Genomic DNA, 14,363 nt, shown 5'->3' on the forward strand with positions numbered 1-14,363 from the left:
TGGGATCCCCGCTATCACCGCCCTCGTGGTGCAGATCAATGGGCGTGAGTTTCACTGGAGGAGAAAGCAATTTCCTTATGACAAGTAGCAGCAAAACAACATCAAATCACCTGTCACCTGGTGTAAGCACTGCCCTTTGAGACCAGCTATCTCAGGCAGCTGTTTGCAGTTGGGTTTGGTTTGGTTTGTTGTTTTGCACTGGGTGTGATGCCCGAAATGAGCTCTTCTGAGTTGTGTCTGTGAGGGGAAGTCACAACTTGCTGGGATGAGCAGGGTTCCAGTGCAGGAAGCAGAGTGCCCTGCTCACATCGCTGGAGCTCCCAGGTGGCTCCTGGGGGCCACAGACACTGGGACAAGGCAATGTCAGCTCTTGTGCAACCCTGGGCACAGCTGGGCTGAAACATCCCTGAAACCCACCCTGGGGTCCTTCAGACCACCCATGCTTCCACCCTAAAACATGAACCAGCTCTTGCCCCAAATCCTTCCCACTCCCGTGGCTCCCACTCACTCTCACCCAGGGATGGAAAATCTCCCACCAGGCAGATATGCCCAGCCCAACACCTACAAACTGCACCCGGGCCGGGCAAATCTGACACCAGAGCTCCGTTTGGCCACCCCAGTGCCCCCTCCCGTGGTTGTGGCATCCTCCGGCAGGTGCTTCCCGCTATTCCCCATCGCTGCTTTGCCATCTGATGGCAAAATTCCGCACTGCAGCTCGCAGGGATGGGGCGGCAGCCGCAGCCACGCAGGCTTTGGAAATCCCCTTTTTGGAAAACCCCTCGGGAATGTTTCCACCGGAGCAGCGCTGTTTCCAGCTGGAATTGATGTTCAGCCAAGGTGTCTCCTGGATAAAAGATTTCTTTTCCTGATACAGAGTTCAGCTTGCAATCAGGACTGTTTTATTTCTCTTCCTATAAACTCTCTGTGCTGTAATTCCCTGTGACTGGGAGAGATCCAGACCACGTCCCTTCATTTCTCCTGAGCCCACACGGCTGAATCAGAGTCTGCTATTGATCTGGAATTCCCTGGCTCAGTTTTTCAGCACCCCCATCTATTGATAAATGGTGAAGAGCTTCCCGGCTGCTTCCAAGCTGTTGTCCACATCCTTCCACAAGCAAGTCCATTCCAGAGGGTGAGGAGGAGTTTCACAATCTATTTTTTCCATGAAACAAAAGCCACATCCACTCTGGCCATGGGGGTCAGTTTGGAGATCTTTCCTCTGGAGATTCCCCAAGGCTGAGTCCAAACACCATCCCTGCTCATGATTGCACTGGGAATCAGAAGTGATGGATGGCCTCTTCCAGACACAGCCAGAAGATGGGAGAGCCAAACTCCAGGAGAAATCTTCACCTGAAATATGATTCAGGACCAAGACCTTTATCCAAGCTCAGATCCCTCCTGGGATTTGGGATATGTTCAAACCTAATGGGAGGGAGGCACAAGAAAAAGATGCAGGAGACTGAGATAAACCAAAATCCCATTACCAGAGTGGGGGCAAGAGACCTGCACCCAAACTTTTCATCCACTTTTCTTATGAGTTCTGGGAGAGAACGAGGAAGCTGGCAGGAAATGCAGTTGTGAGGGGGGAGCACGCAGTGCTGGGCTTGGCATCTGACATTGGGGGGAAAAGCAGAACCAAAGCCATGGGAACACAGCAGGGGAGAAGCAGCTTCTGTGCCAGAAATTGCTTCAGAAGACAGAAAAAAGCCAAGGGAGGCATTCCCCACAGGGAGCTGCAAGGTGCAGAGGGCAACAACAGGTTCAGAAGGAAGGGCTCAAAGCACCCAAATTCCTTGGGAAGACACAGGCTGAGACTGGACATCAGGAAAACTCCCCTGTGCAGGAGGCTGGGACAATCTCAAATGGGTGTCTAGAGGGGTTGGGAATCACCTCCCTTGGGGGCTTCTAGGCTTGGCCAGCCAAAGCCACAGCCAGCCTAAGCTGGTCCGGGAAGCCACTGTGTTTTATGTCAACCACAACATCCCTTCGAGCCAACAGCCAACCATCAGCCATCAACCAGCCACGAGGCACCAACCAGACACCTGGGCACAAAAACACAGCAGCTGCAGGTCTGATCCAGGTGGTGGTGTGGAGGGGAACACCTGCACCATGGCAGGGGTGTTGAAGGGAACACCTGGACCACAGCAGGGTGTTGAGGGGAACACCTGAACCAGGACAGGGGTGTTGAAGGGAACACCTGGACCATGGCAGGGTGTGGAGGGGAACACCTGGACCATGGTGGGGTGCTGAGGGAAGCCATTGCTCCCTGCCTTGGCCAACACATGGCCTCAGTGGAAACCTCTCAGCCTGGTTCTGCAGTTCCTCTGATCCAAGAGGGTGGTGGGCACCAGCCCCCAAAGCAAATCCTATTTTTCCTCCAGCCCTGGTTTTGGTTTTAGCTCCTTCCCCCAGCAGATGAGCAATGTGCAATGCCCTGCCCCAAACACCAGCAGATATGGGGCTGCTGAAGGGTGGCTGATGTTCTCCAGGGAATGAAGCCCCTGGAAACCTCTGGGAAAGCCCACATGAGGCACCTGTCTGTGTTTCACAGCCCCTGAACCCCAGCCTTGCCAGAAGTCACCAACAGCCGTGTGCTGTCCCTCCCCACAGCCCCACACCAACCTTCCTGGCACAAGCAGTGGTTGTTTCATTGTTTACTGACAGGGATGGGTTCCTGTTCCAGGAAAGCTGCAGGTTTACAGCCCTCCTGCCTCTGTTTGGCACAAGGAAAGACAGCTATTTCTCCAGGAGGTACATGAAGGCTTCCTAGGAGCATGGACAAAGCTCATCATTCCAGCCCATCCTGTAAAGGTGTCCTTGGATTGTCACCTCCCAAGACCCCTCTGGAGCTGCTCAGGGAGGCACAAGGAGGGTTGAGGGCTTTTGGCAGCTTCCCAGCCAGGAAAGGAAATGCCCAGCCTAGCCCAGAGTGATCTTTAGTCATCATGGGAAAAGCAGGTGAAGAGAGGTCACCTCACACTCCCTGCTAGCACAGCACAAGAGCCAGGGCCACCAACTGTCACCTGCTCCAACAAACCAAACACACAGGTGGAAGAAGCTGTGGGATCCTCAGGAGCCATCAGGGCTGGTCCTGTTGCAAGAAAGGGGAGTGGGAAGAGGGGATCAGGACAAAGGCACCCATGGGTGCCTATCCCAGGGGTGGCACAGGGCCTGGATGTTACAGCTCCCAAGGAAGGAGATCTGCTCTCCCACCAAAGATGAAGGATCTCACCCTGAGAAAGGTTTGGTTTGACTCTTCCCTGGGACAAAAATCATCCTTTGGGGAGGGAAGGACAAGGTTTGGGTGCTTCACTGCACCTTCCTGCTGTGGAGCATCCCCAGGCTGCAGCTGGCTGGGTGCTGGTAACCTTCAGCCCCTCTCTTAGCAGGGACTGAGGCCTCCCTTCCTAGCCAGCATCTCCCCCAGGCTGTGACCTCACACTCATTTGCCCCACTAGAGCTCCTCATTTCCTTCTCCTCCACCACTCAAATTTTCAAGCACCTCTGTTCTGCCACTGAGCAGGTGAATTTTCCTGGAAGTGAAATCTCCTCAGGCAGTTTTCCAGAGATGTTGCATCGCTGAAGCTTTGCCATCCAGCCCCCACCCATCCCACCACTGTCTCTTACTGGCTACTGCCCACCTAGCATCTCCAGGCTGCAGGTGTGAACCAGTTCTGCAGGACCAAGGCCAGTTACAGCCAAAGGGACTGTAGTTTCAGGTTGGCAGAGTTTTGGTGGAAACCTTATGGTGGAACCACGTGTTTGTGCTGTGCTCACTCCTCAGCTGCTGAGCAGCTCCAACTGGTGGCCTCTGGCTTAGCAGCTGCCAAAAGATGTTGGGGAGGAGATCTGGGTGCCCACAGGAGCTGGGTTTAAATGAGGAAAGCTTGGATTTCCCAGTTTCAGACCTTCAATCAGCAAGAAGTGAGATTTTCAACCTTACAGTCACAGCATTTTATTTCCTCTGTGGAAAGCAAAGTGAAAATAGTAGTGGGTATTTTCTGTTTTCACACACACAGATACTATGTTCACTTCAGGTATTCCTGCTCCAAACTCATAATTAAAACAAATGATCACATATCTAACCATGGGTGAGGTCATATTTCTTATTGGCTTTGTTTCTTTTCACATTATTTAATCACAAAATTAATTACAAAAGTCATTACCTGCAGTAAAAGGATTTAAAGTGAATACCAGCTATGGGCAACCATGGAGCTTCAGCCAGGCCTGATCCAGGCAGGTATTTCAGCACATCCTAACCTTAATCCCAGGAGCAGCCTCACAGGAGACAGAGATTCCAGCATGCACCAGGTTTGCAAGGAGTCCTTGCTCACAGCTGGGGACAGCTCTCACTGCCCAAGCAGAGCAGCAGGGGCTCAGCTCAGAACTCCTGCTCTGCTCTGCTCTGCTCAGCTCATCTCCCTGGAAAAATAGAGGGATCTTTTCCACAGGTTTAGACCTTAAAGCATCAAAATTTCAGAGCAAAAATATCACATTCCCTCCCACAGGGCAGGAGAGGAACCAGCAGAAGATGAGCCCACACATCCCCCTGTGCTTTGGGGCTGGGGAACAGCTTCTGGCTGTCTTTTGCTAATGAAGCCCCAGAGATGGCCCAGCTTTGGCTCACAGCAGGCTTTGAAATCCAGGCCAGCTCTGTGGCCTTCTGTCCAGGAGAGGCAAGACACCAGCACTGCCCAGCAAAGCACAAGGTTCCTGTGATGCACTCAAGTGAAGCCTCCAAAGATTTACTGTGGTGAAACCTCCACCGGGTCTTCCTTCAAATCTTCATTGTCCTCATTCTCCAGCTGCTCCAGTTTGCTGGATTTCTCATGGACAGCCTCCCCAGGAGTCTTCAAAAACCTGAAATACATTTTGTGGTGACTTTAAAGGCACATCCAAACCCAGCCCCAAACCAGGCTGTAAATGCTGGAGCCTTTGCCCTCAACAAGGCCAGGCTGGATGGGGCTTGGAGCAACTTGGGAGAGTAGAAAATGTCCCTGCCCATGGCAGGGGGTGGAATGAGATGAGCTTTAAGGTCCCTTCAACCCAAACCTTTCCATGAGTCTGTGATCAGCTGAGCTCTGGAGCTCAGAGGGGATTTGCCCTCCTTGGGTTTTGTTGAGGATCCCAGGAAGCACTGAGGTCCCAGCTGGCACAGGACAGAGCCTCGACACAAACCCACTGGGGTATGTGCAGGGGAGGATGTTGCTGGATGAAGCAGCTGCCAACATCTGGAGCTCATCACCTTTCCATGCCCCGTCCATGCCATTTCTCTGTTCTGCTTCACCTCACCTGAACAACAGCTTCTGCCCTGGCTCCTTCTTGATGATGTTGAGTTTGTAGTAGTGTCTGAGAGCTCGTGACATCTTCTCATAGGTCATGTTCATCCGGTTCTGGAAGGAGAAAAGGATTGTGGGGTCTTGAGCAAAAGTGAGCAACAACTCTTGGTCTGGGTCTGTGTGCAGCAGGGCCACCCATGGGACATTTGAGCAGGTTTGGGGCATTGTGGGTCTGTAATGTGGGTCCCTAACCCAGACTGGCTTCATGGTTTGCTTTCCAAGGGGTGAGAAAGTCCCACTTTAACCAGCAGGCTGGCATCTCCCCCTAACCCTGAATGCCCTGTGCCCCCCTCCCCAGCCCTGGGCCCCAGCTCTAGGGAACAGCTCCTGAAAGGGACATGCAGGGATAACAAACTCCTTCTGAGGGATGCCAAATTCCTTCTCAGGGATGCTAAACTCCTTCTGAGGGATGCCAAATTCCCTCTCAGTTGCTCTCACCTTGTGGTTGCCCCAGAGCTGGGCCAGCCCGTTGGGGTTGACGACGCGGAACACCTTGGCCTCCCTGTCCTCCCAGCGGATGTAGGGCTCGTAGCGGCGGTCGGCCAGCAGCTGGTACACGTACTCCCAGAGCAGCCTGCAGTCTGAGCAGGGGCACCTGCTGGCACAGAGCTGCCACCGTGCCAGGCTGCCCCAGCAGCAGGATTGCACATTCAGCAGTGACACTGTCAGAACCCAGGAAATTCCTCTGGCTGCCCTGGAGGGCTCGAGCCCCTGCCCAGGGGGCTCAGAGACCTTGGCACAGAGCCCAAGACCCCTGTGACTCTGATTTAGCCCTTGGAAAAAACAATCACCAACCTTTACATGAAGAATTACAAGTCAAGAAAGTTTAAGTAGAATAATAGTTGCTCACTGGGTAAAAAATAGATTTTTTGGGGTGTTTTAGAATGGGGGTACAGGGGGCAAGATGGAGGGATCTGGGCATGTCTAGCCTTTCTCCTTCTTCTTCTTGGCCTCCATCTTCTGGGTGATGTTGGCATTTTTGGATTGGTTTAGAGTAGAAGCTCACTGTCTAACATAGGTGTTGGGTATTGGGAAGTTATGGTAAATAAAGTACAGGTAGTTCTTAGTATAAAAAGACAACATCACCTCTGAGGGTGGTCAGAGTGCCTCAACCCAACCTGCCAGACAGACCTCGTAGGTCAGAGAAAGAATTTTATAGATAAGAAACAATAAACAACCTTGAGAAAGAGAACAGAAGAGCTCTGACTCCTCCTTCGACTGCTGGGCAGGGAAAAGAGACTTTCTAACACATCTCGGGGTCACTGTGACCAGCAGAGATTCTGAGATGACAATTGTCACTACAGTCACTGTCACTATGACAATTGTCACAAAATAACACGACACAGACACACAGCTTTTCCAAGGTGAAAAGGGAGTTTTTCATTTCTGACTCCAACATTTATAGATTTCTAAAAGTGACAGTGGATTGGAGGGTAACAGTGCCTCCTCTCCAATGACACTGGACAAATTAGCAGTTTATTAAATTTTTCTTCCTCCCTAAAAGAATGCAAAAAATTAGTTATTTATGTAAAGTGTGTGAGAAAGTTTGTTACAAGAATGTAAATGTCAGAAGGCTCAGAAAAACTTAAAAAATCAGGGTGACAGACAATGAATATGAGAAGAGCACAGAGCTCAGGCACAGCACTTTTACAGTGAGATCTCAGAGCAATTACAATTTTTCAGGTGGGGAAACTGAGGTGGAAGAGCACAGAATGAGGGGAAGGGAGACAGACGGGCAGACAGGACAAAGCACCATCTCATTTCCCCAAGGAACAAGGCTATAAATTCATTATTACCTGCAATTTTCCCATCCACTGGGGCTGACAGGGGAGCAGGAAAAGAGCAGATGGCACCTGGCCTGCAGCTACTCTCTGAGCTGTGGTGGGAGAGGATCAGTGGCTGTGTGTGGCTGTGGAACAGGGGCTGCTCTGCACAGCCCAGCCACGAGGAAACAACTGGGGCAGCCTCAGCACTGCAGTCTGCACCTGCAAAAAACCCCTCATAAGCACCCTGTGGCTCCTTAGGGTCCCAGACCTTGCAAAGCCCTGCAGCAGGAGGGGAGGGACAGCCCGGGGGGGTTGTCAGCCTGGGACCAGCCCAGCAGAGGAGGAGGGTGCTGAGGAAAGCCTGGGATTTTCCTAAGGCTGGAGCAGCACAAAGTCCAGGGGGGTTAGAGGAGATGTCAGGTAGGGTAAGTTCAGATACAGAAGAAAAACTGGCAGAGGAAAATGCCCCAGAGCAGAGGCACCCCCTGGTAAATTTTTGTGGGGACTTAATATGTTAATTACCTTAACAGGAACCAGTAGAAAAGCCCAGGAAAGTGCTCCCAGATCCACCTCCACACACATCCAGCCTCTGACACCAATCCAACCCCACCGTAACTCCTACCTGGGCCCCCCAAGGGCATGAAGAAGCTTCACTGGCCCCCACCAACCTCACCTGGGCCCTCTCCCCACCCCAGCCACTGACCCAGCAGCTCTGTGCAAGCTCAGCCCCAGCTCCTCAGCCCTTTCCCAGCTATGGGGCAGGACTAGTCTCCAGCAGGACTATGCCTCTGCCTGGCTTTGACACTTCCTGATCCAAATCTCAATCTGCAGGCAGGTTTCTTAGGGAAGTCACAGCCTTGCCAGTTTGCCACAGACCCCCACAGCACTGGTTCTGAGCTGCTGCATCACTACAAACTTCCCAGGTGACCTGGGCTTTGCTGGGCCTGGCTGCCTCACTCAGGTGCTGTGGGATGGTTTCAGCAGGCTGAGCTCCAAGCCCCAGGTGAGTGCAACCAGGCAGGTCCTGCTGCTCTCCCAGGATATTTTTTTCCCATCATACCTTCCTCTGTGCTCCTGGCTTTCCTGAAGGGTGAGTTCAGCAAGGGGCTGCACACCAGAGCTCTTCTCTGAGTTTTAATGAACTGGAAGATTTCATAAAGCACATCACCTGCAGGGAGGGAAACTCTGCTCAGATGCCTTTGGATAATGGCTTGAGTAATGTTCCTGAAATTCTGAACTACACAGTGTGGGGTTACTCCCCTTCCCAAAGTGTTGGAATGTTGGGGGACACAAGACAGATGATGGACTTTGGGCCTGATTAACACAAGAGATTTGATAACAGGATGCCTTGGCAAAAGCAAACGGAACTTTGGAAATGAGACCTGGATTGGAAGAAGATTCAATCAAATAGGTTTGCTGGAAAAAGAAAATCCCATTAAACTCTGCAAGCAAGAGATGTTGTTATGTGCATAAGTTTGTGTATGTATTTTAACCTAATCATTGCAGGACACTTTACTGGTCTCCCTGAAGGAGTACAGAAGTGTTTGTATCCCACAATAAAATCGGATTCTGATCACTGAGTCAGTCTCCCTGTCTCTCTCCATCGTTGACACCAAAGTACTTCTAGTTCAGATGGACCAGAGACAGGAAGAGCTGTCCTCATCTCCAACACAAAACCTGCTCAGCTGGGACCCACTGAGCCCTCTCAGCAGAGCTCTCCTTGTGCTGGGATGGTGCTCACAAACCCCTGGGTCCAACCTGAGCTGGGAGCTCGGTGTCTGAAGTCCTCCTTGGTGAGGATGCATGAGGCTCTGCTGTTCATTTCAAACTTAACAGTCCATAGATATCCTTATTTCAAGGTATCAAGTAACAAAGAGCCTTACAGAGTAAACAAGAGGATCAAACCCCTATAGTGCTAGCAACACATTAGAGAAAATTAAATAGAAAAATAAACTTCTATCTGTTTTTTAAGTTACCCATTCACTTGACCACTGTAAGATTTTTAAAGTTTCTGGAACGTGCACCACATGTACTTTGCATGATGGAAAGACAACTGAACAAGCAGAGACCAGCTCCTGCTGCCCAGTGCAGCACTCCCAGGACTCCACTGCCTTTGCTGCAGGTGCAGTCCAGCCACAACAGTGCTGGATCCCCACCTTGTGCTGGGATGGTGCTCTCAAGCCCCTGGGTCTCACCTGAGCTGGGGGCTCGGTGTCTGAAGTCGTCCTTGGTGAGGATGCACAAGGCTTTGCCGTTCATTTCAAACCTGCCCTGCTCGCTGGGCCTCAGGGAATATTCCCTCTCAGCCCATCGCAGCCAGTGGATCACATCCTCCTTGCTCCACAGGGAGGGCTGGATTCCTGAAACCAGGAAAACACCTCTGTTCTCAAAACTGCTGAGTGGCAGGTGGGGCTTCTTCTCCAACACCAAACTTTCCCTCCATATTAAGCGCTCACAGGTCAAAAACACCCCAGAGAGAGAAAATGAACTCTGAGTAAGCCTTGTCCCCCTTGTCAGCAGGGAATGGTCCCAGGGTGGGACACCATGGCTGTACCCACCCTGTCCCACCCCATGGCAACTCCTTTTTGGGCAGCACCAACTTGCTTAACCTCTACTCACTCAGCCTCCCTGGAAGCCTGAAGATCTGCCCAGTGCTGATGGGTGAGGGTCTGGCCTGGGATGGGGGGGGCAACGACACGGCCACCACAGGGCTGGAGGAGCTGATGGCCACTTTGCCCTGGGGAAGAGATCAGATACATCAGTGGGGAGAAATTCGGGTCCTGCCTTTGCTTTGGAGATGCCTCCATGTCCTGGATTGCCAAGGGAATTGTGTTCTTTTTGCCATCTGTATGGCAGCTGTCTTCTGTCCATTGGGCAGTTTTCCTTATCTCTTCCACAACCACTCCTCCCCCCAGGAGAACCCTGCTGATACCAGGCTATTGAATGTCCCTGCATGGCTGATAAGAGCTACAGCATCCCACTGGGAGATGTGAGCCCAGGGGGAGGAGCCAAGCATTCCTACCTGGATAGAATCTGGAGACTCTGGAACACCAGCACGGCTTCTGCACTGGATTTCCCAGAGGAGCAGCAGCTGCCTCTGCCCCTGGATCTTCAGAGGCAGAGTGCACCTTTCTCCAGGATCCCTGCTCCAGCAGAACCAGCCCTGGCCCTGCAGGAGGGCTGAGCCACAATTCCAGTGGCACTGCTGCCAGCCCCTGACCCACAGGGTGTCAGGCTGTGCTCTGGCTCTGCCAGGGTTGGTTTAGTTCACTGCACTGTTCATTTTATCTTTTCCTTTTCTTCCCTAATAAAGAACTGTTATTCTTGCTCCCAGAATTTTGCCTGAGAGCCCCTTAATTTAAAATTTATAGCAATTCAGAGGGGAGGTTTACATTTTCCATTTCAGGGGAGGCTCCTGCCTTCCTCAGCAGGCACCTGGCTTTCCAAACCAAGACACTCCACCTGCTCCTGAATTTCCTAACTGGTTTCTCATAGCAGTGTGATGTGGCATGTGTTGTTTTTGAATTAAGGATGGATGAAGTGACAAAAACTCTTAGATTTTTAGAAGGTAAATGTAAATTTTATTAGATACTATATATTCTTTTATAGATAGTTATGATAAAGTTGGACTAGATTGGTCTTAAATTAATACTCTTTATACTATTGGTTAATTAGGAATAGCACCCTTCTTGTGAAGATTTTATAAGTAAATAATATGTTTAAAACACGAGTTGCAAAGATTAAGGATTGTTTTAATTCTTTCCCTGAGCTTTCTCAAACTTCCCAGAGTAATGCTTGGGAAAGTTTATCTTTTCTCTGAGCAGACTTTCAGCAAGCACAGATGTGTTGTCTACAGCTCTTCCTCACCCTTTTCCAGTCCCTGGTTGCCAAGAGATCCCTTTCTCCAGCTCTTCAGCAGAGGAACCTGCCCTCATTCAGGCTCTGGATGGTGGTGATCCATCCCCACTCCCCATGGCTGCAGGCAAGCAGGAGATGGAGCTAAGGCTGGCAGAGCCTGTGCTCCTGCAGGACCCTCTGATGGATGCTCAAGGTTTTAGAGGAGCACCTCAGTTCTTTAGAGCTGTGAAAATAAACCTGGCAACAGTGCTTTGATTTTGTCTTGGAAACACCATATGGAGAGAGATCTCTCACTCTGTCCCCAGGGATCATTTGGGCATAAGTGGAAATGGCCACCCCATGGTTTAGAGAGGTACAAGCTCCTCTTGCTCACTCTCCATGCTGTGCCGGCCCCCTCAAGAATTACTTTTCCCTCTCAGGGCACGTGAGCCAGAAGGGAGCTCAGATCCTGCTTCCAGCCACATCTAGATCTTGAAATATTACTGGCAGCCAAGCAGATAATGTTTCCCTTTAAAAACCTATTAGTGTGGATCCCAGCAATTTCTCAGCTTCGCTCACTGGAAAATTAACAATTTTGCTGTCAAATGGTATTTTCTGAAGCAGTTACCAACTCTGAGCACTTCAGGCTCAGGCAGGCTTTTGCAGGTGATTTAGAGCAGCCACCCCTCGACTGTGTGTGCAGGCAGAGGAGTTGAGTCCTTTGAAAATGAGGGCTGAGGAGATGGGAGCTGGACACATCTTAAATGCAAAGCTGAAGCTCCCAAAATCAGGAGAAGAGGAGCCAGGAGCAATACAGTGCATCAGTCCAGGGACAAATGATTCCCTGGGAGTTACAGCAGGAGGAAGGCAGCAGGCTGGTGGGAGGATTTCTGAATCCTGAATTCTGAAATTCTGAAAATTTCAGAATATTCCTTCTGAAAACGAAGGACAACGTGGTGGTCACTGGATTGGATTTAAAAAGCAGGCAGCTACAGGACACTGCATGAGGAGAACAGTGAGACTCCAGAATAAACTCTGTGCAGGCTTGGCAGCAATGCAAACTGTCTTTCAGATTCACTCTAAGCAATAAGCTATGGGGAAAATAAAAGTGAAAGAAATCAGCAGTGCATTTTGTCTAGAACTCTCTAAAAGTTATTTTAATTTTCTCCCATCGATATGACTCTCTTACAAACAAGATTTACAGTAAAACCAGAACAAATCTGGTATTTTTCTTGCTCCTAAAGATTTCTAGGCCTTGAGATACATTCTGAATTTTTATTATGTTACACTAATTTTATGTTCTTGCTTTTATCTCTGCTTAGCTGCTTTCAGACTTTTCTAAGATGGCTTTTTTTTTTTGCTTCAAGAAGAAATACTATCCTTGTTTGAGTGGGAAAGTGAGAAAAAGCAGGGTGGAAAGGAACCCCCAGATGTGTGAGTGGAGCTTTTTGCTGAGAACCCAATGTGGGAACAGAGGCTCCCGGCTGCTCTGGGCTTTGTGAGCCCATTTAGAGGTGGGGTAGGGGGTCACCCCACCAGGGCATGAACTTCCAACAAATTTTGTGCTTGTTTAGGGCAAATTTGTGAGAAATGAGCACCATGAGATACAGGAAGAGCCTCAGCCAACATATACAGCAGCCTTATTGCCATTTTTACTTCCATAAATCGTGCACTCTGCCAGTTCTGAAGTGTCGTGTTAAAAACTCTGCGGACAGATGCCAACAGTAATTCTGGTGAAACCCAAGCAAGTCTGTCCAGCAATAATTTCAACTGTTTTCTGTACTCCACAAACATTGCTTCAACTTCACCCTCATTTTCAAAATTATATTCTTCATCATATGTCAACTTCTTACCAGCCAACACGATTGCCTCTACATTAGCTTTTTGTTGGTCTGCCAGTCTTGAAGGCACAGAACATAATATCCAGCATAAACGGAAAAAACGAGTGGGGATGCACGCATCATAACAAGCCCGAAGTGAGGAGGAGAAATCCCGAGAGGGGCCGGGGAGGAGGGAGGAGGACCGGGGCCGGGCTCCTACCTGCATGGCCGGCCCGGTGCGAGCGGAGCCCGGCGCTGCCGCGGTGTCCGCAGCGCTCCGCTCCGGTCCCAGCGCCGCGATCCCGGCGAAAAACGAAATCGAAACGGGCGGGAGCCCCGGGAGGCCGGAGAGCGCCGGGGGCAGCGCCCGGGGCCGGGCCGTGCTCCCCCCGCCCCGCCGGGGCCCCGCGGCTCGCCCGGTACCGGCACCGGGGAACCTCCTGCTCCCGGGGCCCCGCGGCTCGCCCGGTACCGGCACCGGGGAACCTCCTGCTCCCGGGGCCCAGCGGCTCGCCCCGCTCCGGCCAGTACCGGCACCGGGGAACCTCCTGCTCCCGGGGCCCCGCGGCTAGCCCGGTACCGGCACCGGGGAACCTCCTGCTCCCGGGGCCCCGCGGCTCGCCCGGTACCGGCACCGGGGAACCTCCTGCTCCCGGGGCCCGCGGCTCGCCCGGTACCGGCACCGGGGAACCTCCTGCTCCCGGGGCCCCGCGGCTAGCCCGGTACCGGCACCGGGGAACCTCCTGCTCCCGGGGCCCCGCGGCTAGCCCGGTACCGGCACCGGGGAACCTCCTGCTCCCGGGGCCCCGCGGCTCGCCCGGTACCGGCACCGGGGAACCTCCTGCTCCCGGGGCCCCGCGGCTCGCCCGGTACCGGCACCGGGGAACCTCCTGCTCCCGGGGCCCCGCGGCTCTCCCCGCTTCTCCTCCTCCTCCGGGAGGACGGAGCGATCCCGGGACACGCCGGGAGCAGCTCCAGGAGCGGGGTTCATCCTTTCTCTCCCCCACGGGGAAAGCGGCGCAGCGGTCCCGGAGCAACGGGATGTGGGAGCACACCGGGCGGGTGCCCACCTGCCCCCGGGCACACCGGGGATGTGTGGGCGCGCACGGTGTGGGTATCTGCGGGTAACTGGGATGGGCTTTGAAGGGACTGGGAGGGACAAAAAATACACTTTTAGGAACAAAATGGGCACTGTGAGGCGACTGGGAGGGGGTAATGGGACAGACTGAGATGAACTGGGAGTGACTGGAATAGATTTGGAGGGCACTGGGATAGACTGGGATTAGCTGGGAGTGACTGGGATAGATTTGGAGGGGATTAAATGGGATTTGGGAGGGGTTGGATAGGACTGGGAAGGACTGTGAGGCACTTTTAGGGACAAAAAGGGCACTGGAAGTGGACTATTAAGGCACTGGGATAGACTGGGAGGCGTTAGGACAGGATTGGATGGGACTAGGAGGGACAAGAAGAGTACTTTTGGGAACAAAAGGGGCGCTAGAAGGGCTCTGGAACTACGGGGAGGGGGGCACCGGCTCAGACTGGGATAGACGGGGATGGACTGGGAGGGGACTGGGATAGACTTAGAGAGGAGCGGATGAGGA

General features: G+C 52.2%; 1 protein-coding gene across 7 annotated transcripts; it reads right to left on the reverse strand.

The window, feature by feature from the left end:
• Nucleotides 1-3,930: 3,930 nt before the first annotated feature.
• On the reverse strand, nt 3,931-13,849 carry ETV7 (ETS variant transcription factor 7). Of its 7 annotated transcripts, XM_050985317.1 has the most exons (10): nt 13,601-13,848; nt 13,454-13,502; nt 13,357-13,405; nt 12,983-13,248; nt 9,301-9,465; nt 8,166-8,273; nt 7,136-7,324; nt 5,778-5,920; nt 5,293-5,393; nt 3,931-4,860 (listed from the first exon to the last, which is right to left on the reverse strand). In XM_050985317.1, the coding sequence occupies exons 1-10, from the start codon at nt 13,751-13,753 to the stop codon at nt 4,746-4,748; spliced, it is 1,338 nt and encodes a 445-aa protein (XP_050841274.1). In that variant the 5' UTR covers nt 13,754-13,848; the 3' UTR covers nt 3,931-4,745. The 7 variants fall into 7 exon arrangements, with proteins under 7 accessions (XP_050841274.1, XP_050841271.1, XP_050841273.1 ...); XM_050985314.1 differs by having other exon boundaries at nt 12,983-13,405; nt 13,601-13,849; XM_050985316.1 differs by lacking the exon at nt 13,454-13,502 and having other exon boundaries at nt 13,552-13,848.
• Between the last annotated feature and the right edge of the window lie 514 nt (nt 13,850-14,363).

This window comes from Serinus canaria, chromosome 26 (assembly GCF_022539315.1).
Source record: "Serinus canaria isolate serCan28SL12 chromosome 26, serCan2020, whole genome shotgun sequence".
NCBI classification, from domain to species: domain Eukaryota; kingdom Metazoa; phylum Chordata; class Aves; order Passeriformes; family Fringillidae; genus Serinus; species Serinus canaria.